This window comes from Diuraphis noxia, unplaced genomic scaffold, assembly GCF_037042655.1.
Source record: "Diuraphis noxia isolate RWA-SAM2 unplaced genomic scaffold, SU_Dnox_SAM2 contig0003, whole genome shotgun sequence".
NCBI lineage: Eukaryota > Metazoa > Arthropoda > Insecta > Hemiptera > Aphididae > Diuraphis > Diuraphis noxia.
In genome coordinates, this window is record NW_028301713.1 from 30000001 (window position 1) to 30025726 (window position 25726).

Below are 25726 nucleotides of genomic sequence, written 5' to 3' on the forward strand. Positions count from 1 at the left end.
TGTTCTACAAGTTTTTATGGCACGTATTCTGGCTCTAAGTGTATTGTATTTGGGTGTAAAATTTAGCAAACTAGGCATATAGTAATAACCGTTAGTTACTTACGGTTATATGAAAGAAATATATTGATCACTCAAAAGTACCAACAAAATTCAAATACTGTTGGAAATCAACAAAAAATTAAAGATCGTACGTATTTTTTGCTATTACAATATTACCAAACATACACAAAAAATATGTTATAAAATGTATAAATTCTTATCGTACAGCCCAGAATCTAATAGACTTGACCTAAAATTATAAAACGAGTAGGTACGAATACAAATTGAAATACGGATCCTTGTTAAAATATATTATGAGTATACCTACGCTATAAGTATGCATCAACAATAGGTAATAAACTAATAACTATTTTGGAAAATAATCAGGCCCGAAATAAGAACGCTGAGGATAACATACGTAGGCTGTACGTTAATAACGACGGTCATCATCGCAGGCTGGTAATAAACGACGTCATACAAGTCGTCAGGGGAACCTATAATCTAACCTAAACATATATTTTAAATATTTTAATAAACTAATTACAATGAGATGAACAATATTTTTCAAAATATTACTTTATTTGTATTGTATAATAGTTAATATAATCACTTATTATTTTAATTGAATACAAATTGAAAAGATATTTACTTTATAGAACAAAATAAAATTACTTTTACACATGTAGATAATAATTAATAACGGTTATAATTTATTATTGTTAGGATTTATAAACAATAATAAAATTGTAAGATACCTATACATTTTATCAACCAAAATAAATGTTTTAATTTTTAAATAATATTTAATTTTTTTAAATAAAAATCAGAAACTTATTGAAATAGAAATTACCTATACTAAATAATAACTATTTAATATTTATTACCTATAATTTTTATTATCTATTAAAAGCAGTAGCGTATATAAAAATAATTTTTGGGGGTGGGCTATAATATATAGCGACTAACAATAATTGTCTAGCACCTAGAGACTACGATATAGTTAACAGTCAATATTGTAATTTCGGGAAGGGCTGCAACCCACTTTTCCCCCCTCTATATACGCCACTGATTTAAAGTAATTATATCTAATTACATTAGATATTTAACGTTATTGGAACAATAACAAGTTTTTATTGGTTAAAACAACAAAACTGCCGTATTAATGAAAAACCAAAATAATGTAGGTATATAGTATTATAGTTAATACTATATATTGGACCAAAATATGATTAGATGATAAATTGACGACAATTCTACATATAAACCAAATGTAGAATTGTCGTCAATTGACGATTATAGATAATGATTATAGAAGTTTATTAAATAAATTCTATTTGATATTCATAAGATTTTCGCACAACTTCTACATATCTTTTGTTGCAGAGACTTGGATAAAAATATAAAACTACAAAAGATTTCATAGTCACCTATAAATAAACCACAGCAATCCATTCGTGCACGATATGTTTTCCTTTTTCGTCCCTGAAAATCATCCCAAACGACTCAACACGGCTAAAATATTAAATTTTAACGAGCGAGCGAGTGACTATGACGTTGTATATTATTATTATTACACATTCACATTAGTTCTCATCCATATATTATAACGTCACCTCGATAATTACTCGACATAGACTTAAATTAAAGTATAATATAAGTAGATATGTACGTTAAACGCATAGTTAATTTATTTTTTCGCACGAAACGTTTCTGCATAGCATAGTTTCTCAACGAGTCTACTCTATTCCGATTATATCTCATAAAAACAGAATTTACAGGCTACAGGGCAGAAGTATCAGTGATAGAATGTTCACCTCATCCCACGTGGGTGGCCCATGTTCGATTCCCTGCCGAACAGCCGATGCAGACAACAAAAAGCCAGAGTTACTTCCTCTTAAGACTTCGTTACTAATTGTAATAATAGTAGTTTTTCATTATTTACAAAATGAGGGGTCTAAGGTATGAGTTTGACGTCTCTGAGGCTTCAATGATTTAACACCCCTTGAATTAGTACCTATACTCAATACGTGCGGTACCTATGTTTCTGCGGTTAGAGTGTATCAAAATTTATCAATTACACCACAAGCATCAGTGGTTCAGTGGTAGAATGCTCGCCTGCCACGCGGGCGGCCCGGGTTCGATTCCCGGCTGATGCAGAATTTCATTTTAGGTACTCTATACAGACTACAATATTCTAATATTTTCGTTGTAGCTTTTTTCTCCATTCATTTTTCAGAAAATATTTCTTTATACATTTGTTACACATCTAATATTGTTAAACAACTTTTCTTTTTTTTTGCCCCATCCAACTATAGGTTCTTGTCGCCCTGTGATGATTGGTTTAATATATGTCATATGATATGGTTTTTTTTTAAGACTCAGAAAAATTTGGACAAATTAAACATTCATTTATGTATTATAATTTATATTACGAGGAATGGGTACCGATGTTTGTTGCATCACACCATTTTTGTACTGACATTATAATTATAATTTATTTTTATGTCGAATTGATATTTTATTTTTATTTTTAGTTTATACAATTTGATAATCAAATATTCCAAAATTGGTAAATTATAAAATACATATACTGACATACTGTTATAATAGACATTTTTTCAATATTAAAAAAATTGGGTATGGAGAAACTGTGAAACGTTAAGTCCCTTATTAGGGTCTGTGATGCATGCAACTTCAATAATCTAGACCTCTCAATTATTTTAAATTCGATAAACATAAATAAATAAAAACATAACATAACCCCCTGAATTAGTACTCAATAAGTAGTATGCCAATGTTCCTGCGGTTAGACAGTATCAAAACTCGATCCTTTCAATATCAGCATCAGTGGTTCAGTGGTAGAATGCTCGCCTGCCACGCGGGCGGCCCGGGTTCGATTCCCGGCTGATGCAGAATTTTTTTTCAATCTTTCTAAATTTAATCCAATATTTTTACGTTATTTACTTACCTATATAATAATATGTTCAAGTGATATACTTTTGAGTGCTTACTCTTTATTTGTCACAACGTTTTTTTTTTTTTTTAATATTCCTATATTTCTATACAGTATATAGGTAGGTCCTATAACATAAGATAAAAGTTCCTATCTATAATGATACTAACCACTAACGTAAACATACGACTTTATAAAATACAAACTATAAATGCAAGTTAAATTTTTGTGACAGACAAATACAATTGGGTAAATCTATACTAATAGATAAAACGCAATTAGGTGCTGCAGACAGCAGACGTCTATATATACGTATTACAAAAATCGTCAACTCTAAAATCTTTAATCTTCTTTAATATTGGAATAATATACTTAATAGCTAAAGTCTGATGATATATTCTAGTGTCTAGACGACTAGACGTCTAATGTTTATTTAGACAGGTGTTACAATGTTTTCGATATAAATAATTGTCATGATTATGAAATAGGAATAATGTATATTAGTGACTAGCACTATCAGAAATTCATCAGAAATCACATAATAGTTAATACACATTATCTCCAAATATTATACTTACTTATAATTAGTAGGTACCTTATACCAATATGGTTATATCTAATATAATTTATAATATTACAGCATTGGCTCTTGTAAAATAGGCATACCTAATTGGCTAATTATGATCAATCTGGTGAAATTATAGGACAATATCAATCTATAATAAAATAATCATTCTGTGCTCCCTGTCCACAGACTTTATAAATATTTATAATTATAATATAATGTAAGTAGATATGTGGTTTGTTGGTATTTTTTTATTTTTAACATGGGTTAATTTCTCAAAAGATCTTATTATCATCACAGTTCACAGGTTATTGACGAAAAGAAGAATTTCGAAGCGAGCTAGTTGGAAAGAGGGCCGATGTGATGAATTAATAAATATTTAACATACGAAGGTAACCATAATTGTATTTTTCATCTCCCTTTTATTTTTTTTCATTAATAGTTAAATCAACTAATTAAAATAGGTATTGTAGATATTCAAACTATCAAACTTGAACCATAATAAATAAAGCTAATTCTATAAGTTTTGGTATAAGCATCAGTGGTTCAGTGGTAGAATGCTCGCCTGCCACGCGGGCGGCCCGGGTTCGATTCCCGGCTGATGCAGGAATTTTTTTTATATTATATTTTTTTTTCTTTTCCAAATCTCATTAAAATTTTTATTTATAAAATATCAAGATTTTGATTATGAAAGTAAACTTGCCTAACAAATCATTTTATGCACTCAATATTCTTATGGCCAACAGCGAAATTCAGTAGATTAATTCATCTAAATTGCTGAAAATCTTTATTATTAAATAAAATAATTTAATCTTTATTACTATTCACAGTCTTAAAAAAGCTTAATTTGGGAAAAAAATGATAATGAATAAAAATATATTTTTCAAAATCTCTTACTGCAGCAAATAAATGCAGACATTTTATAATATTCGCAATAGTTATCTGTTAAGGAATAATAGCGCATCTGTAATAGGAATAGAATATATAATATACGAGATTTTTATATTTAAGACACCTATAGTTATATAGAGAATAGAATATTGTAAAAACAAAAAAATCTAAACCGTCTAAACCTGCAGAATACTACTACTACTACTACAAAAAAAAAAGATGAATAGTTAACGCTTTGCTGTGTGTTAATTAATGTTGGCCAACGATACATTTTTAATAATTGATATCGATTTAAATTTTTATATAATTACAATTTACAAGTTACATTTTATATAATTTAGTTTATTTAAAGCATATTTAAAGTATAATAAAAATAATGCATATTATATTAATATATTATGAGTAAAGGTCGGATTTATATTCTCTTAAAATCCTTAAAATATTATGTTTTTATGTCGCATAAATTAGGCAATATATTCTCTTAATATTCTTTTAAAATACCATATATATGATGTTTTATGCCCTTAAATATGCAAAATATTCTTTTAATATTCAAAAAAATTTAGTTTAAATTTATTTTAGCTAACGAAATAACCTACGTGCTATCGCAATCGATAAGGAATACCTGGAGATTAATTTTTATTAAAATCCAGAAATTAATTATTTACAAACAGAATTATTTAGTGAACATTATACCTATCAAAGTACTGATATACGTGAAATATATTCATTATATGCCGATATTACAAAAATATTCTCAAATATTCTCTAACGTGTTAAATATTCTCTAACCCATAAAATATGATTTTTTATGCGGAATAAATTTTTCCCTATGAATTCTGTGTTTCATGAATCATAAAGATTTCTCACTCCCACTTAACTGCATAGACTAGAAACAAATATGTAAAATCATAAAAATCCGACCTCTAATTATGAGTATAAATGAATTATCAATTATAAATTATTTTTACTAACTGAAAAGTATTAATTGAGTATTTATTTTAAATAAATAAATAAATAAATAATTTATTTATTTAAGAGGACGCCACACCCACATGTGTTGTCTTCGTCGTACATATGCGTAGCATACCAAATTTTACGCACAGCAAATCTTGCTTACCTCTTTCAATTTATAATTTAGACTGAATTGACCTATTATAAAAATTAAAGGCAAGATTATTAATGAGGGGATCTCATAGGCTTTTTATTATATTTTAATTTTAAACCGAGTTATGAGTATTTTTAAATATAAAAATAATTTACAATTTTAAAATACTCATTACTCGGTTTAAAATTAAAATATAATAAAAAGCCTATGCGATGCCCTCTGTAATAATCTTGCCTTTAATTTGTATGTAATAAAATTAGGTACTTTTATTATTCCATCACCGAAGCCAGTAGAATGTACACATATAGGTAATGTACCTACTGGCTACTGGTATATATGTTAGAGATTCGACATTTTCAAAAAAATTGCTTAATTTACTGCTGTTATTTAAATTATAAATTCTTAAAAAAAAAAAATGTTAGCTCGTTTTTTAAATTTGGTTTTAAATATTTATAAATTAATGTCTATAAAATATAATTTCCAGCATTATTGGTTAATGTTCTTCAATGTTATTTTAAAATAATAGATAAATATATAATAAATCCAAATAAGTGTAATGAAGGCTTAAATGTTTAATGTTGTTAAAATTCATAATTGAATTATTGCTATTTGTAAAAAAGATATCGTAAAAGAGTTTACTGTCGGAATATTAGAAAATAATAAATAAGCATAGATATCTACATTATGATAATGTACAATGTGAACGATAAAAAATAACACAAGAGTACTAAATTAAAAAACCATAGCAGTGTACTATTATAGCATGTAGAATACCTATAGGTATTTTATTGAATTTTATCGGTGAATGTGAATTGATTTTTATTAATATTTTGAGCATGTTTTTTAATATTTAAAAGTTAAATATATTATGGGGAAACGCAAAAAAGTCCAATCTAAACAAAATACAAACTTTCCAAAATCTAGCGCTTCGTAAATTATTAAATGCCCCTCCCTATGTATCTAATCATACTATTCATTCAGATTTAAAAATGCCTCTAGTGCATGATGAAGCAAAAATAAACGTTTTCCACCACCACTTATTATCTCACCCCAATCCCCTCGTTAGAAATCTCTCTACCCCAACTATCCCCGGTAACCCTCCAAGAAGGTTAAAACGTAAATGGTGCCGTGACTTGCTTATATAAATCAAGTACTAAATAATTAAGTATACTCACAAAAAAAAAAAAAAAAACGAGCGAGAGTGTCATTAATGGGTGGCTGCTCTCATCAAACGTAACATGTACTATATAATTTATTGTAAACTCTTTTAATTATTAATATTAATTGTTTTGATACCTTATATATTTTCTGTTTCACATTTACTCATTGTGCCTAAGATATAGATTGTAAATTTCTTTTAAAAATAAAAAAAAAAAAAATTTAAATATAGGCTATTCATCCACATAACGTATGAGCATCAGTGGTTCAGTGGTAGAATGCTCGCCTGCCACGCGGGCGGCCCGGGTTCGATTCCCGGCTGATGCAGAAATTTTTTTTATTTTCACCGTATTTTATTATGAAGAGTATAATTATTATTTTATTATTTTATTATTTTACACAATATTCTACACCACATGAATTAAAAACAAGTAAAATCCCATATAAAATACAATCGACTTTATTATTATAAAAAATTTCATTGTTTTTACGTATTACGCACTGTGCAGGTAATTTATGAAAATAGTTAACATCTATAATATTATAATACCTACCTTGATAATAATCTTATGTTTCCCTTTCCGGCTCTATAATTTTGACGACTTTTTGAAAGATGTCATCGGCCTTTTAACAGGAGTTACGTATGATTCTTATATATTATGGGCCTCAATTATTGAATTATATGTACCTATATATTTTTTATAATTTTACTTGAAAACAAAGAGGCGTGTATGGTTAAGTATTTAAGTGTACCTATACCTAGTTATAATAGTTCTGAAATATTATTATTCGTGGGAAATAATACACGCGTTTATGGCAAAAAAATTGCAGCGGTGTACTAATTATTTGGTCATACTTGTACTGTTTTATACTTAGTAAATGCGGATAATAGTAATAATAATAATTACATATGAGGTTTTATAGTATCATTAAATTATTATTATGCTAGCATAAAGTTCTGCGCAGGCTCAAATCACGTATAGGCTACTATAAACGTATAATAATATATAAACGCGCACATGGTATCATAACATCCTATTATGTATGTGAGTATTTCGACTAATAATATAATTGTAAGTTGCAAGTTGCAGGCGATAATGTAAAACATTTACAATAATATGATGTTTAGGAAATATCGTCCACCTGTAGGACTATTATGACATACTGTCAACTTCTGTGAAGTTTTATAATAATATTATACATAAAAAGTAAGATCTACAATAGAACTTGATATCGAAGGACAAGGTTAGTGTTATATTATAATATTATTAAACGTATATATATATATAATATTGTATACAGAATTTGCTATTAACCTAACAATACGAATATATGAGTGCCTACCTGTTGCGTACACTCTTCAACTAAAAGGACATATTTTTTAACAAACCGAGAGTAAACTCTAAACGTATTTTACGTTATTTTATGTATGAAATCATTTAAGTTCTACAACAACAAAAACGTAAACGGAAATTACGCGTACTGTTGAAACGGATAGAGATACGTTCGAAATACTTATATTTTTATGATATAAATTTTTTAAGTAGATATTTACCTACCTACTTCTAAATTCCATAGGTATATAAACTTCACATTTTTAAACGAATAATTGGTACTGATTATTATTATGCTTCAAAATTTTTTTTCACCGATTATGATGGTAATTAAAAGCATACGATATTTATTTTATGTTATAGGCGATTGAAACAACACATAGGCTATCAATTTAGTAATAAATTACCTACAGGCCTTTGACGATTTTATACTGTATATAATATATATATATATATATATATATATATATATATTATATTAGGCGGTATAATAGTGCCGTGATAGGCGAATTCTCTACTCTACGTTACACAGTTGGTTATTTAATATTCAGATATGCATATAAATACGATACTACAATTAAATTAATTGTATTACATTATAAATACTAAAATAGTAAAATGTCATTTATACTATATACATATAAATGTATTGAGTATAAGTTATAGCTATATCTATAACTTATAAGTATCAAGTAACAAATAAAAAGTTGATTTTATGAAAACACATTTGACTTACCACTTATAGAAGTTATAATTATATATGTATATGTAAGTACTAATACAGATATCTACGTGAATAATAATACAAGTTACCACTAATGGTTTTTGTTTTTTAAATGTAGGTACTATGTACGAAAAATATAAATATAAATATAGGATCTCAAACATTAAAAATGTATTAACTCAATTACGTGTTTCTAATAAGTGCCATTTCTTCTCATAATTTAAAGAAAAAAGTTAATATAATAGTATACATATTATTATGCACCTATTTTAAATGCATGTATATCCTCTAATTACCTACTGCAGGCTATTCGGTGGTACTTTCTAGCTCTAGACATTTTTTTAGTACAAATTGAATTATATTTCCAACACCCGTATATTTCGTGAAATGTAAACACGAGGATATTGCAGGAAATACAATATTATTAAACAAATATACACATTCTCTTTAGGTACTGTTGAATTTCAATTACATACATTTTCTAAAATATGAAAACAATAATCTACAAAAAATTGTAATCTATACCATATTACAAGGTTGGTAGGTCTGATTATGTATATAATATATATATATATATAGATATAGATATATATATATATATATGCATGTACATAATACAAACTAGTTGTTTTAATTTATTTAAAAGTTATCAATGCTCTATATCATTACAATAAATCGGTTTAAATCATTATATCACAAAAAAATTCGTAACGTCACTTTAAAGCACGCATGCAAGAACACAACTTCAAATTGACTATATTATATCAAATGTTATGGGCACCTACCTGATATCAAAGGTCTCTGTTGCGTTCGTCCGTTGGTCCGGATGATTCGCTTCATGCAAGCGGACACGACTCTAGGCTTTTCGGTCATTGTTGAGGCAAAGTCACGTGAATGAATAGTATTTTGTAGTTTAGGTATATTACTTAACACAGAGGCGATGAATTGGATACAATGATCCAGTGTGCACGAATTTCGAAAACGCTCGACTACCCTTATATATACACTGCAGGATAACTTAACTACTACGATTTAGAATATCGTTCATGACGCGAATAAACGGTTGTATAAACGGGACGAGAATGACGACGACGGTAAAAAATTAATAATAAAAAAAAGACAAAAAAATTGATTGTAAACCGGACGGTGCGCACGTGATCGTGCTATTACAGCGCCAACGCGACGTCGGACTGATGCCCGCGAAAACCGCGTGCCATGTGCCCGGTGAAAATAATTAAAAACACTTTAGGTATATGTATTTACTATTATTATTATGTTTGCGTTGTTTTCTTCCACTGGTACGGCGGAGACCGACCAAACGTCCTTCTCCGACAGATCCCACTCTCCTAACTGTAACGTTTAACCACGCGTGCACTGAATTGCAGTCTGAAATCGCCATTCTACTGCAGGTACCTTTTTAATATTAAAATGGTATTAACACTATTAACTCGTATTATGCACTTATTTTATATTAATTTATTTGTAATATAATAATAATACATCATCACGATTGCTCGATGTCGTTAATAATTTTTCTTATCGTCACCAGTGTCATAATAATAATTATATTATATTATTATACAGAGGGGCCGCGAAAATCTGCGTTAGATTTACAAATATTTAATAAAAAATATTATTATGTACACTATAAGAGACCCGTTTTACTGGCGATACTTATTAATACTAATACTATAAATACTTCATAAGTGAATTGTTGAGATTTGTATTTAAAAAATATATGTAGGTATACGGTTTTTAATTGTCACCTTTAACTCTACGTTTGTACAAAATAAATCAAATTTTTTATTATCACAGTTATTTTTTAATATTCAAAAAAATATTTAATGATAATATCTTATATAACATACTTATAAAAAGTAAAGAGTCTTTCAACCACAAAGAATGATACCGAAGTTTTTCCTGGTTTTATTCATGTTTTGAACATCCATGAGTATACTAAAAGATGGCTTCAGAAGCGGTTAATAAGTTCATATTGAATTTAAAAATGTATGAGTATTATCACTTATCTAGTTACTTATTTGTTTTCATTTCACCATGTTGACTCCACATCAGTACGATTAAAGTATCTTGTTTGTCATCTTAGAATACCAAATAAATATGTTAGATACGGGTTAGGCAGGGATTCGAATACTATCTCGATATTGTTCATAAATCATAAGCTACATCAAAGTTAAAATAATATTTATTTTTTAATGTTATTATTTGGCTCATTTTATATAGGACAGAACATTTGAGAGAGTCATTTAATATATAATAAAATAAATTTTCAAATAATATTATTAATCTAAATATTTTACCATAATCAAACTTAAAAAGCTTCACTGTAAACATTTTCTGACTCAATTATTCAAATTTTAAAATGTATTGTATAAATAACAAATAATATTAGCGACCTAGCGTTTAAAAAGTATGAATTTTCAAAAACTCAAATTGTAAATTTTATAGTTTATAAATATTATGCGAGTAAGATGTATTGTTTTTCTTCGACAGTTTAGACAGAACTATAGAAGGTACACTTAACAATACAGGTATAACTATGTTTATACTATTATAAATCAATCATCAGAAAAATAATTCTGAGTGAACTTATTAAATTTACATTCTTTAAAAGTTCACTATGCACAATTAACTACAAAGGATTAAAAATTTACTCCTTGAAATTTAAAATAAATATATCAACTAATAATTTCTAATTATTGAATTAGATTAATATATAAGTATATTATAAATATATTATCACAATTTATTTTTGTATGTGATTTTTTTTAAGGATTATTAAAATAGATTGCTTTTTAAATTTTTATTTTGCAAGAGACTGGTGGGTATTCCATTTTTTTTTTTTTTTTTTTGACACTATTATTATTGAGAATTATCATATAAAATGGTGTGAGACCTATAAACAATTTAATTAGTAAAACAAGTTTTATCAACGGGTTACTTCCTTTACACATTTCACATGTTATTTTAATCTTGATTATAAATATCAAATTTGCTTATACTAATAATTGTATACAGATTATAAATTGTCTTAATAATAATAAAAATTCTCACATTAATAATTACTTCTTTAAGGCGTTTATATAGGCAATATTTTTTGATTACGTGTAATTGTATTAGTATAGTGTTATCGTTAGGTAATAAATTCTTCAGTACAGTGTAATGTAATATTATATAGTATTAAATATTAAATTAATAATGAAAAACATTTTTTTTTTTTTATTACATCATCATTAAATTCAAGTAAGATCGTTCAGAATTAGAAAAAGTGCTAATGAAATAATAGAAGTAATTGTATATTACTTTATTCACTTTATTCACTGTAACACTAAGCAAGTTTTTATTAATAATACCATTGGTTATTCAATATAGCATTATCAATGATAATACTAAAAGTAAATAATATTAATTCTTAGTATGTACTAAAATTGTTCTGATGGAACGGGAATCCAATGAATATTATTTCATTTAATGGAAATTAGAAAGTAATATACGTTTAGTGGAAACTGTTGTTTGTAGATAATATATATATTAATTATAATATATTAATATTGTATATAGAATACAATCAAAAATCCAAGTACCGTAAACGAGCTTTAGGTACGGTACATGACACACAAATACTATATATAATACAGATTGCTAGAAGACATTGTTTGCGGATCTGCAGTAAGAATAAGGACTTAGGAGAGGGCGGTATATAAGATCAAACTGTGAGTCCGGATTATAGTTTAACTTTTTGGCCAAACCCCATCTCGTGTTTATATTATATGTTAATAGGTACCTATGTATTTTAAACTTAAAGTATAATCACTCAAAAGTAAATAAAATTTGAAACGAAACGCCATTCTGGCGGAAGTCTCGTTTCAAAAGAAACTCTAAATATTATTATGCAAACACGAGCCGATTAAAACTTCGGACTGACGCGCAACGCTGACAATGGGCGGTCTTGAGGGACGGCACAAAGGTTTAATCCTATTCTCTGTTTTTTTTAACCGACGACGAACGTCATAGTCACGTGGCGCGTTCATCATTATGTGAATTATATGATGAGAACGCAGTTTATTATAGCGGATCGCATTGATTTTTTTCAAATGGAAATTCGGTCAAAGGTCTACTATAATTTATTATACTAAAGATAATTAACATGGAGATTTGTTATTACTGTTCTTAAATAGTCATACATGCCTACTGTTGTTATGCGCTGCGAATCTAATGTATACACTGTACAGCACACATTATAAAATAATACGTATCTAATTATAAAACTGTATGGTATGACTCAATGCCAATGGATTTTAATAGATTTTTTTCAATTAAAGGGGCAATAAATTATTATTTATTTATTTAATTTCAATAAATATCATATTTTTTTACTACGCTCCATATTAAAAAAAATTTAACTGTAATTTATGAAAGTATATAATTAAGGATATCAATATTTTACTTGATTCTTTTATGGTATCACGATAAATTACCACTTTTTGATGGATGGTCCACAATTTAAAGGATTTAAGATTAATCTATTAAGATGGTTCCATAAAATTAAAAAAATGTATAATAGTCTCATTAATAAATGTACTCCTTATTACTTTAGTCATTATTAATTTCAATGTTCCTTTATTAGATAAATTTCAGTATTTCCTGAAAATATGGTTCATACAGTTCATAATTTTTAAATAAATCCGATTAACGAATGGCTATTTTAGGGAAATCATGGTTTGCTTTCAGTTTTGCATCCATATTGCATGTATATCCTTAGTTCAACAATAACAGTTTGTATGTTAGGATCAGGGTAAAATTTAAACATTTTTAAAGTGGTTATAACTCAATAAAAATAATATAAATAAAGATTAATAATGGATTATAAATTATTCAACAGTAATCACAAAATATGTATATTATTTGTAAATTATATTAAGCACACTAAACACACTCAAATATACCAAATTTACCTACAGTTATTTAGGATTATAAAAGAAAAGACAGTGGATCAATCTTGAAAACTCAATTAACTTAAGGATAATGTACATAACGGGATAGTGAAACATAAAGTTTTTAATACTTTTATTATCAGATTCTCAGCTGGAAAATATCACATATGTAAGGTCGAGATACAAAAATGAAGTTTTGACATGATATGCGAATGACGTACGTCTGCAGAATAGAAAAAACCTTGTAAAATCAGGTTTTAAAAAATAAAAATGATTGGTATACTCAATATAATAATTATTCGTCTTAACATGTTAAAGCAGTACGGTCATGGTGTGTATTTTTCATCTCCTATACCATATAGTATAATACTATATTATATATAATATAATAATAATAATTAATCATTTTTATCAATTCCAACATTTTCCATTTCATTGACGTACCCCGTATAATAATTACGAGTCTTGTGCTTGTATGTATATATTGTAATAACTATATCATGTTTATTATTATACTCTGTGTATATTTATATAATTTTGTCAAAATATATATGACGTTATAATTTGTATACTCCACCGCTGCCTCCATCCGATGAGGGTTGGGTCCTATATATTCAACAGTCGCCACCGTATCAAATGACAGTTTTTTTTCTCCATCAGATGGAAAAACTATTCACGAGTATAACGCGAACGGACAGTCCCGCCTGGCGAGCACAGTCGCACAGGTATGATATCCCGTCGCCACCCACCCACCCACTGGGCACACACGTGGTATAAACATATCGTGTATACTTTCAACGCTTATATCATATACTCATATATGCGTATATAATATATATAATACGTATGATGACGAAGGTACGAGTATAATATTATACTACAATATTGCGTATACCTCTATAGTTTACGATATACATATAACAGCGAAACCTGCGACAATAGAGTGACGGGATAAACATCTATATTATGCACTACAGCAGAGATGACTTCCTGCAGCCGTTTGCCGCTATTTGGAACGGATTTTGAAGGATGGTCACATGGGTCTTCATTTCGATATGAGGCCAAATGCAAGAGTACCTATATTACTACTTGGGAAAATAAAATACAAAATACTGACCTACTAATCCTTTTGGTTTGGGAAACTGATAGCCTAAAAATGTAATATACATATAATAGCTAGGACTTATAAGAAATTCACTAAACAAACTACTATAATTAAATTCTTTAAAATGTATCATGAATTGTACATAAAAATACCTACATCATTTTCATTATTTAGTATTTAATTATGTTCATTTGGTGATACATTGATTAATGATTAAATTTGATTTATTTAACGATGCTTAATTTTGTTTGTTTGTGTTCAATTAACGGTTTCAATAAAACGTGAAGCCCTTTTTTTTTGATCGCCAGCAAGCTGCCACGTTCCGGGTAAGGTAAAGCTCAGTGTGTTGCATTATCGCGTTCATTCCGTATCAGTGTTTTTAGTATACTACTCCTTCTATTTTTTTTAAATGGAACACTAGAGACGCCCTATTTACTAGTAAATTTTCATTTTTTCTGATGCAAAGTAAAATATTTTTAGTTTGTACATACGAAAAAAAATGCTTGTTAAAATTCCTTATTATTATAAAATACAGTGATACGAAATTGTATTATGCAAAATATATATAGTTCTCATTTAAGTTAATATGCAACTTGTTTAATGAATAATTTATTAATAATTTACCAATTTTATGTTTTTCAAAAAGTAATTAATAAAATATAGTGTTATTCATATATAACATCTAATGCGGCGGGTGAAACCATTGGTCAGTGAAGCAACGTTACAATCGCACGAAGCGCGTAACGCTCGCAAAAAGCGCTTGCGCGGAAAGCGCATGTGGCCACACACGCGCAAAACATAAAATACGCCTTTAAAATAAATAATAATTTTCAATTTTTCTGCTAGGTGTCCCGTGACAACTTACTTTTATTTTTATAGTATCACTTGTCTTAAAATAACAATAATGATATGAAAGGTGTTTTTCTGAAAGCAAATCCGCAAGTAAGAAGAAAATTGCCAGAAAATATATATACCTGCAAATATAATGCATTATTTAAGTAGTCTCAGAATAATATTTTGCTTCTGACTACGAACTTAAAAAAAAAAATATAAATTGTAAATCAAAACAATTTTATGTTTTTAATTCAAAAAATATTTACCGAATTTTTTTTTAAACTTTGATCATAAATCATAATTTTAATAAAGTTATAAATTATAAATTATTGCATAACATGACTATAATTGGTAGATGAAAAATATGTCTGGATACTTCCTGTAGGTAGTCTATATTTACTCATAACCTGTTGTATGCTATTAACTGTATGATGAAATTGAAATGCATAATTAGATTGATTGTAATTTTTAATGATTTGCATTGATATTAGAATATAATAATATATAAAATGCTCTTAAAAGGTAAACGATAAATTCTAAATTATGCAAAACAAAATTCGGTATACCCATTCTAGTAAATCAGATTAGTTCTAAAAAATGAGCATTGCATAAAGCTACCACTAGAAAAAAAGTAATCGTTTCAAATCACAACTTTACTAATCAATCACATACATTGGAATAATAATATAATTATAAATAATTAAATACTTTTCGAATACCTTAAAATATAGGTTGTAGTGCAGGGTGAATCCTCGAAGCTTGCACGGTGTGGCGGTATGGCTTTGGCATCAATAAAAACCAGCTATTATTGTAGTATAGGTACATCTCTACCTACTCGTTTTTTATCGACAATAAAACAGATTTTGATTTTACGCGGTCTTTATGTCTGCATCTCCACAGCCAGTTTATATTATATTACATGACAACTGCGCAGTTATATATACATATATATGTGTGTGTGTGTGTATAAGCCGTCTTTGTCGGTTTTAACCGTTTTTACGACTCTATATAGATAATATATTAACCCTACAAGCAATTTATTATGCACATCAATATATTCTAGACAGTCGACATTGTATGTATGATTTTTAGGCTTAATATGTAAAAGTATTACTGTAGTTATGTAGAGGTAGGTATATAAAAGCCGTCCAATTTTCAAAAATCATAATAATAATCGATTTTTGTTATAAATTATAATAATATATATTTGTTTTGTTCGTAGAAAAACTTGTAAAATTACGGACTATTACAATGTTGAGATCAAATAGTTTGGCACTCCCTCACTTCGGTGCGATGGTACAGGATAATGTAAGTTCATCACAACTTTTGTGGGGACACGGAAAGCGAAAATATTAAATTCATCGAATCGAAATGAATTCGCAAAACGATACTGAGTTGCAGATAGCTTTAAAACGATCGAAAATAGTTTTTGATAGTTTTATTATGATAGAAATCTTTTGTAGTAAAATTAATTTAATAAATATGCTCAGACAGATTTTTTTAATTATAATATTAGCATAATGTTATATCAATATTTTTAGTTAACAAATTTCTATAAAAAATTGTACGTACCTATATATAGGTACGTTTAATATTAAAAGTAGAAATAGATATAAGAATATCATTTATTCATTTTTGTATAATTTGAACTGTCAAATCTTATGACTCTAAAATAAAATGTTAGTATAAAAAAATGTTAATCTCAAGGGTCCATGTAGGTTTATGTTATGCGTCGAGAGATTGCTCCTGTGCATTATATGTATAATCATATTGTATTATAAGCCAGTACATAATCTGATGAAATGCACACACGCCACAGGTACCATACTTCATATCCCTAGATATAATATAATACGCATATTGCGTTTTTCAAAGTAAGGCTTAATTATCGTGCACATGAAGATAAAAGGAGCAGCGAGCGACACGCTGCATAATACCATGTGTCGATATATGCACGCGCCGTGTGATACCTATCTGTTTTCATTCTAGTTCCATTCTACAAAAACGAATCAAAAACAATACGCGTTTTATAAAACAAAATTTCCTTATATAAACACCCGGGTACGATCAAGTCACGGTGGATTGGCAGATTGTTCACTAGTTTTATCGCAACGACTTCATAATATTTCATATACCTTAAATATTTACCTGCATTCGTCATAATTTTTAATATTTATACACCTAGACACTAAACAAACAAGCCTACTCGTGAAAGCGGTTTTGAGAGGGTTCAAACCCATACACTATATGGGTCCACTAGACTCAACTCACTGTATTCATACTCTCAATTCTTATCATTATAATAAAAATTTCAGAAACTATTGAAGTTTAAGCCTGCATATCTTTATAATATAACTAACTATACACTTATATCTGATACGTCATAAACTTAAGACTTGCAATCTATGTCAGTAAAAAACAAAATTATCAATAACATTGGTATAAATTTAAAGAAAAGATATCGCTCTGCTGTACAGTAGGTTACAAGTGGGTTACTGTAATGGATGGAATCAAATTTGAATCCAATTATATTATATCATAGTATACGAGAAACGATTCTGAGCTGAGACGGTTTATTAGCCTAGGATATATTATAGATTATTATTACTTATTATTAATAGTTAATACTTATTAAAATAATTGACTTTCCAGTGGACATTGTTTTTTTTTTTATGAAGGTAGACAAACTTATAAAGAATCTTGAATTAAATTTTAAAATCTTAGATTTAAAAAGAAAATTTTTATGAATTTCTAGCTTGAAATAATTTGTGAATTTTCGTGATTTTTGCGTATTTTGTCCTAATTCAAACTTGTAATGCTAATAAAAAAAAAAAATTGTGACTATGTATTTCTTTTATTTTTTAACTGCTATTGTAACAATACGTTAGGAGGCAGGAGCCTTGTACTAAATTTTCAAGATTTTCTACCCAACAAATACATTTTTATCGATATTAATTTAAAAAACTAATAATGATCGAAAATTGCATATGCCTATAAATAATTCAACTAGAGTTGATTTTTTTTGAAAATTACATGGTGGGTAGAGATATACTTAATACTTATACAAACATTCGATGAAAATTTCATGTATCTATGGTTATTTGTTTTAAAGTTACATCAAAAATCAAATTCGATTTTATTGAAAACTGATTGTGCGTAAAATTTCCCGTTTTTCCCTTAATTTTTGTTTATTTATCCTGATTATTTAGAAAAATATCGAGAATTTTTTACTTTTAATTCTCCAAAATACCAACTAGATTCACTATCTAATCAAACGAGGTACTGAAGTCGAAAATTAAAAATCGAAGCACTTTTACTGCCCAAAACGTGATGACAAAAAAAAAATACACACATTATGGTAAAATCAATACATTCCTCGCTCCGCTCAGAATCTAAAAAAAAAACTTGATGAAATTTTGATGACGCGCAGACTATATCTGATCATCAAATATACAAATTTTATAGTATTATATTTTTTTATCTAAATAAAGTTATTACTGTCTAAAAAATCAATTTATATATACCTATAGTAATATACATAAAAGAAGACTTTAAGTCTTTTAAATTTTTTTTACAAATATCTTCATTGGTGGATAGCGCTATGATTTGTTGACTTCGTCCAGTCGTTGCCACGAAAAATTTAAATATATATGCCAGGCATTAACAGATAAACGCCCCTGTAGTTAACGTTAGAACATATATTTTTATACATTTTTATTGAAACGGTATTCGATTTCACCGTCAGAATGGTCATATTGTTGTAAACTATAATAAATATATGTATATATATATATATATATATATATAGTAATATATGCATATTATGTGTTTTCCGACTTGCACTTACGCCGTACAATATACGAGTAGTATTAACGACTTACAACTGTCGGTAAATAGAAGATTTACGATTTATGCGTTATTCTGTATGCGCATAGTACAACATGCATATAATAGAAAATGTATAAAATAAACGGATCCCATAAATATAAATGGCCTAAACAGCGGCGTAAAAAAATATTCTGCGAAACACTATATATTATGTTATATTACTGCCACTGCAGCTGTATTTATAATTTATATAGATCTAGATTTCTTAATCTTTTTAGGATCATAGACCCATAATTTAAGATATATTAATACTTAATACATGATGTAAAAAAAATAGCCACAGATCCCACTCACAATATTTTTTTTTTTTATTTAATTATTAATACAAACGTAAATCAAAAAAAGTTATTCGGGGTGTGTGCCACACATAATGGTCACATTCGTGCAACAATCGTTCCCAAACATATCTCCTTTGATGTACCTATACGTAAAATTCTTGATTCCCGACAACCTTATGATCGCCTGCGCCATTATAGTTAAATGATAGGTAGTTAAAATTGAAGTTCGGTACATTAGTATTGGACAAAACAGTGAAACATAAATGACACTAATGAACTAATTAGCGGCTCTATAACTACAATGTACCTATTGCTTACCCATTTTGTAATAGTATGTATATAGAATAATTTCTAAATTTTAAATAACAGTGATATTGACCAGTGGTCTTCAAACTTCAACCGTTGGGTCGCGTATCTAAACTATAAAATTGTGTTGCAACAAGGCTTATTTTTTAAAAAATGAATAAATTAAGACTATAAAATTATTAACTATGAATTCGATTAAGTTATGAATAGACTGAATTTAAGGTAGATATGATGACAGTTACAATGTCTATACTGAAATAGAAAATTAATTGACAGAGCTTATTTTACGTGTTCTCGGAAACATAAATAAATAATGTGTATTGAAATTTGAAACGTATTTGGAATTGTTTTGGGCACACTTATGTGAGGGAAAATAATAAAAAGTTTTGAATTGAAGCCTTTTTTCTTCCATGGTCGACAAAGTTGAGAACTACAAAAAAAGATCACCAGTCAAAAAGTTTATAAAGACCACTGATAATTGATATAGACTATAATAATATTAATAGAGGTGTATATGAAATTACTGTCGACTCTTGAAAAAAATATGGGAACAATAATGGTTATAATATTCTTACCTATGTCATATATAGTATAACAATGACTTATTTGTGCATCCAGCCATCCTATATTATACGCATTGACTTATACCGATCAGCGGGTGATTTTCGGCAACCGGTCGGCATGTGTCTAAGTGTCATCGGTCTAGATGTGATTAAGACTCGTTTCATCACTAAACATCTGAACACGCGACCGTGAAAAACGAAAAACCAAACGCAGAGACGGTGAGCGATCGAGAATAAAACGGCGGGGACGATTTCCGCGAAAACGGCCGCGACGATTTATGAAGACTGACGGAAAAATATATTGTGGTCACCCGCGGCTCACCACGAGTATACCGTTAACGATACGGTCGACGGTCGCTGCGGCATTGATGTTTATACCATGGTCGGAGCACGCGTGCAGGTTTAGAACCTCACGGCGCTGGATTTTGCTGATAAATGTTTCGGTGCCAACTTTACGAATACGCGTGAGTCTGCCCCTTAGATCATATACTATAGATGTAGCCACTCGGTATATATGCTTGTGTATCAGATTTGAAGCCAAAATGACTGAAAACGCTAGAGCCTTGGTCATTACTGCGCATGCGTAAATTACCGATAATAGTATAGTATAATATGATATTATTTTTTAATTTATTAACCAATCAGAATTACGCGCATGCGCACAAACAGTCGGGGCTCTGGGTTATTCTGGCTTCAAGAATTAGCCCGATGGCTTCATCCATTGCAAATGATCTAAGGTCTGCCCGCAAATTCCACAATGAATTGTAGCTAACCTGCGTTCCTCCATACGCTGGTAACCGCGGTAAACTCGGCCAGTGGGCCACCTATAGGGTTATGTTATAAGTGTTCACTGTTGGTATACCTATACACTTTTGGCCAGTGGATTACCGTGGTATTATTTGATCATTTGACCATTGCAGTTTTACAACTTACAACAATTAAACATCAGTTTTCACCGATTCACAGCTATTTTCGGACGAACAGTTTTCGCATAGCCGTCCACTAAGTGCATAATATAATAAAATTAATATGGCGATGCAGTGCAGCATCGCAAAGTTTTTGTAAAACAGATCTTCTCGTGGCGGCTTAGCCATGAATACATATTTCAGTAAATATTTTAAATACAAATATTTACATATATAACAATATTACCCAGCATGACTTTCCGTTTTTTCAAAAGATATTTTGGCAGAGGAATTTATAACCCTCTAACCGTACCTGGCTAGTGGCTACGCTCAACTGGTCAATGATCATATAAACAATAATCCTACGTATATTTGAGAGCTTTGTTACTTCCGGTCCGATGAAGCTCATCTCACCAGCAGTTTCTCGAAGACGGTTCATCATGCTGGTAATACCTATACTCATCAATCATCAATGTACTTAGGTATATTGGCTATATTATTATAACAGATTACTAGATTAGGACCTGCCATAATTAGAAGAATTAACAATTAATAAGAAAAATTATCATTACATAATAAAGAAACGCAATAATTCATTTTTGTTATGTTTTGTATTATATTTAGTTAAAACTATTTGATATCAGATCCTAGGCATTGGTATGTAAATTTGAGCCATCAGGTCCAGACCAACACGCAGTAATAATGTTTCGACATTGGTATACGTATACCACAACATCATATAATATAACAAATATGTGAGTATATTAATATTTAAATACAATATATATATTATGTACATTATATGATACACATAAATAAATATAGTATTAAACATAGTATACCTATAATACTTAATCGGACAAGAAAATAAAAAATAAAACGTATCACAATAGAAGTAGGTGGTACATTTAATAATACATTAATACATATAAATAAATCAACAAATTACAGTGGTAATATATTATAATTTAAAGTAGTATGATAATTTTGATTTTCTAAGTTAATATTATTTACACTCGCAGGACACGTGTGTGTACAAAACGTAAATAATATTATAATATTAATAGTAGGTTTACAATATAATGATAATATACATATAAGGAAAAAAAAACGATGAGATACGCCGGAATGCGTGCGTTGAGGAATAGTAGTTAAACGCACGTCGATGGACGAATGAGAAAGGCGAACGACGAATTTCGAAACCATTTCAGCGTTCGACCTAATAATACTTAATACGATGATAATATTATTATCGGCTAATGGTGTATTGGTTTGTAATCGTTCTTGAACCGTTCTATAACAATAATAAATTATTATTATTATAAGACACGCGGATTTGTGGCTGACTGAAATTATGTACTTTTAGGTACGACGCTCTGCAGTGGAAGATCTTCTCATTATACCTCGGTTAGGAATTAATCTGAGTTTAATCTTATGATATTAATTTCACAATCATTTTATTTTGAATTTTTGGCGCTAATATAATATAATATTCATATACCTAATAGACGAAAGATTGAGAAATATGTTAAAACAACGGTCAAAGATAATAATGTAAGTATCTACCAGCTATAAGAATAAGTTTTCCTATGAGCCCGGGATTGTTGTGACAGTTTTCATTGTTTATACCGCAAAGCTATACGGTCACCATCACTTTAAAATAGTAATAACTCTAAATAAGTAAATCATTCTTCCCGACACTATTTTTTTTTTATTCTTATCGAATCGATATGACAACTATAGACCATGAGACAATAGTCTCATCGCAAATCACGTTAACAAAATAAAATGCTACTCTGCTCGGGTTACCCGCCCTCTAACCACTATACCGTTGTCAGTTGTAAGTATCATATAGAATGACGAAAATAAATTAAAAATGAAATAATAATAATAGTTTTAACGCCATCACTGTAAAACAATATGAAAAAACAATCAATAATATGATATAATAATAATTCATAAAAGGCCCTACGGCGCTACAGATTTGTGCCGAGTGTTGCGCTTTATACGGTTTAAGTGGCGACCCGTGTTACCGTCGCATGGTAGTCCTCTGAAATAGTAATCAAAAAATGATGATGATTAATAAGTGGCGAAGCAGCCGATCAGTAGGGCCTCCAGACGGCCAAGTCGGTATGCTGTTGCTGCTGCTGCTGTCGGTCGCTGTACCGGCCGCCGATGGATATGATGTCACTCGCCTGATGGTGTTCGTCGAGCGATACGGCGGGAGGTGGCGGTAACAGTCCGATTTCGATGCCACGCGCGTTCGCTCCACCGCTGCCGGCCGCGCTGATAGCTAACTGCGCGGCAGGATTGCCTGCAACTGCGACCGCGGCCAACGCGGCCACGTCGTCCACGACGTACTGGTGGTGTTCGACAGCGGACGGGTCCTTGATGCTGTTGTTGTTGTTGTTGTTGTTGTTGTTTATGTGCAATTGCTGCAGTTGATGTTCGGCCGCAGACGACGGTGCGTGCAGATGCAGGTGTATCTGATTCTGATTCACCGTCGAGTATAGGTGCGGGTATAGCACCATAGTGGTGGGCGGTGGCACGGGCGGTGGTTCGGCGGTCATCTGTACCGGGTGGTGCGGTGGAGGCGGCGGCGGTGGCGGTGGTACCACTGCCGTGTTGTACTGGTACGTGACCGCTGCTGGGTGGTGATGGTGATGATGGTACGACGACGGATGATGGTGATGGTGGGGTTCCACGGTCGGCCAAGACGACGGGTAATAGCCACTGCCAACGCCTGTATCCAAATTCTGCTGATGGAGCGCTGGTTTTAAGAGCTCCTGTTGATGTTGCTGTTGGTGCTCGTGTTGCTGGTGCTGTTGTTGTTGATGATGGTGGTGGTGTTGATGTTGTTGGTGTGTACCGCAAAAGTCTGCCATGTGGTTGTTTTGCTGTACTTCCGGATGGCCGCTTCCGTACACTGCAGCACAGACGAAAAAACGTGTTTTATTAGTAAATGGCAAGTACAATAAATATGTGTTTTTTATAAATGTTTAAAATAATTGGTCAAAAAAGCAATTGAATTATAGGCAAGCACGGCAAAAAACGAGTGTAGATTATAGATAAATATTAATATTATGCAGATCAGAGAATTCTGCAGTTTTGCAATACCTAATTCAAAAAAATAGATAGTTGCAGCTTACAAAAATGACAACCACAGATTAATAAGTATTAAGTAAATAAATTAAGCGGGAAGAAGAAGAATTTAGTATAAAAATAAAATATAAATTTCTTATTGGTATATTGAGGCTCTAACCATTTATTGGACATATAAAGTATCATTTTTTTGATATATTTAATTTTTTTAAATTGGCTGATTTTATGGTTACAGGGCCTAACGTTTAATAGGTAACCATATCATAGAATATAGTTGTTTTATCTTAATTTTCAAAAATTGTGTTGTTCAATTAAATATTTATCTGATTTTGCGATTTCAGGCTTGCAGGTAGGTCGAGCTTACGAAAGAGCTTACACCAAAGCCTAGGGTCGTGGAGCTCTGGAAAAATATTAAGTGTATAAAAAGAAATATAAAAAAAATTCAGTATAGTTTTCGCATACGGACTATGTATTAGGTAGTATTTAAAAAGCACGCCCAGCCATCAATGACTATAACAATGAGTATAATTTGATAACTATACAGTGCAGTTAAGTGAAATATACTGCAGGGTACCTAATGGATTATACGCATGCTCACTTTCATTTTTAACTTAACTGTGAATTAATTCAAATTTTGATTTCTAGAATTTTTAGAATAGGTGTATTTGAGTTTGCATAAGAACCATATTATAAAATTTTTATTTTTATCAACAATATTAAGGAGTTACCCGAAGAATTTTTACCTGATATACAAATTTATTTCATTTTTTAATTTGTGGAACATCAATAAATACTTATGCGCCATCCCCCCCTCCCCGATCATATTAAGCAGATGCACTCGTGTTTACTACTCTCAAATCTCGATGCTACCAACTGGTAAATGCATATAGTATCTATCTACAATCTTCATCAATGAATTTACGAACATCGGTATCGTGCAGGTCATATAGAACCAATTATATAGGTGATGGATCATCGAAGGACGACGATAAAATGGATATAAATCTCATATTTATATAAA

At 29.7% G+C, this 25726-nt stretch overlaps 2 protein-coding genes and 4 non-coding genes across 9 annotated transcripts in view; 4 read left to right on the forward strand and 2 right to left on the reverse strand.

Moving 5' to 3' along the window:
* The window catches only part of LOC107165460 (uncharacterized), a 39355-nt gene extending 29335 nt beyond the window's left edge, over positions 1-10020 (reverse strand). Inside the window, exon 1 of the mRNA XM_089222605.1 lies at positions 9558-10020. Coding sequence (XP_089078731.1) covers positions 9558-9645 — 88 coding nt within the window. The 5' untranslated portion in view covers positions 9646-10020. The remainder of the gene's footprint in view (positions 1-9557) is intronic.
* On the forward strand, positions 2125-2195 carry TRNAG-GCC (transfer RNA glycine (anticodon GCC)). Its single transcript has one exon. It is a non-coding gene; the product is annotated as a tRNA-Gly (tRNA).
* Positions 2881-2951, forward strand: TRNAG-GCC (transfer RNA glycine (anticodon GCC)). The gene has a single exon. It is a non-coding gene; the product is annotated as a tRNA-Gly (tRNA).
* On the forward strand, positions 4093-4163 carry TRNAG-GCC (transfer RNA glycine (anticodon GCC)). Its single transcript has one exon. It is a non-coding gene; the product is annotated as a tRNA-Gly (tRNA).
* On the forward strand, positions 6971-7041 carry TRNAG-GCC (transfer RNA glycine (anticodon GCC)). The gene has a single exon. It is a non-coding gene; the product is annotated as a tRNA-Gly (tRNA).
* Positions 10021-22195: 12175 nt separating the features above from the next.
* LOC107165462 (uncharacterized) overlaps positions 22196-25726 on the reverse strand; it is a 48614-nt gene continuing 45083 nt past the window's right edge. For 3 of the 4 annotated variants that reach the window (XM_015513700.2, XM_089224015.1, XM_015513699.2), the window contains one exon: positions 22196-24529. In XM_015513700.2, the coding sequence (XP_015369186.2) occupies positions 23706-24529 (824 nt within the window). In that variant the 3' untranslated portion in view covers positions 22196-23705. The remainder of the gene's footprint in view (positions 24530-25726) is intronic. The other variant, XR_001506092.2, reaches the window with a different exon arrangement.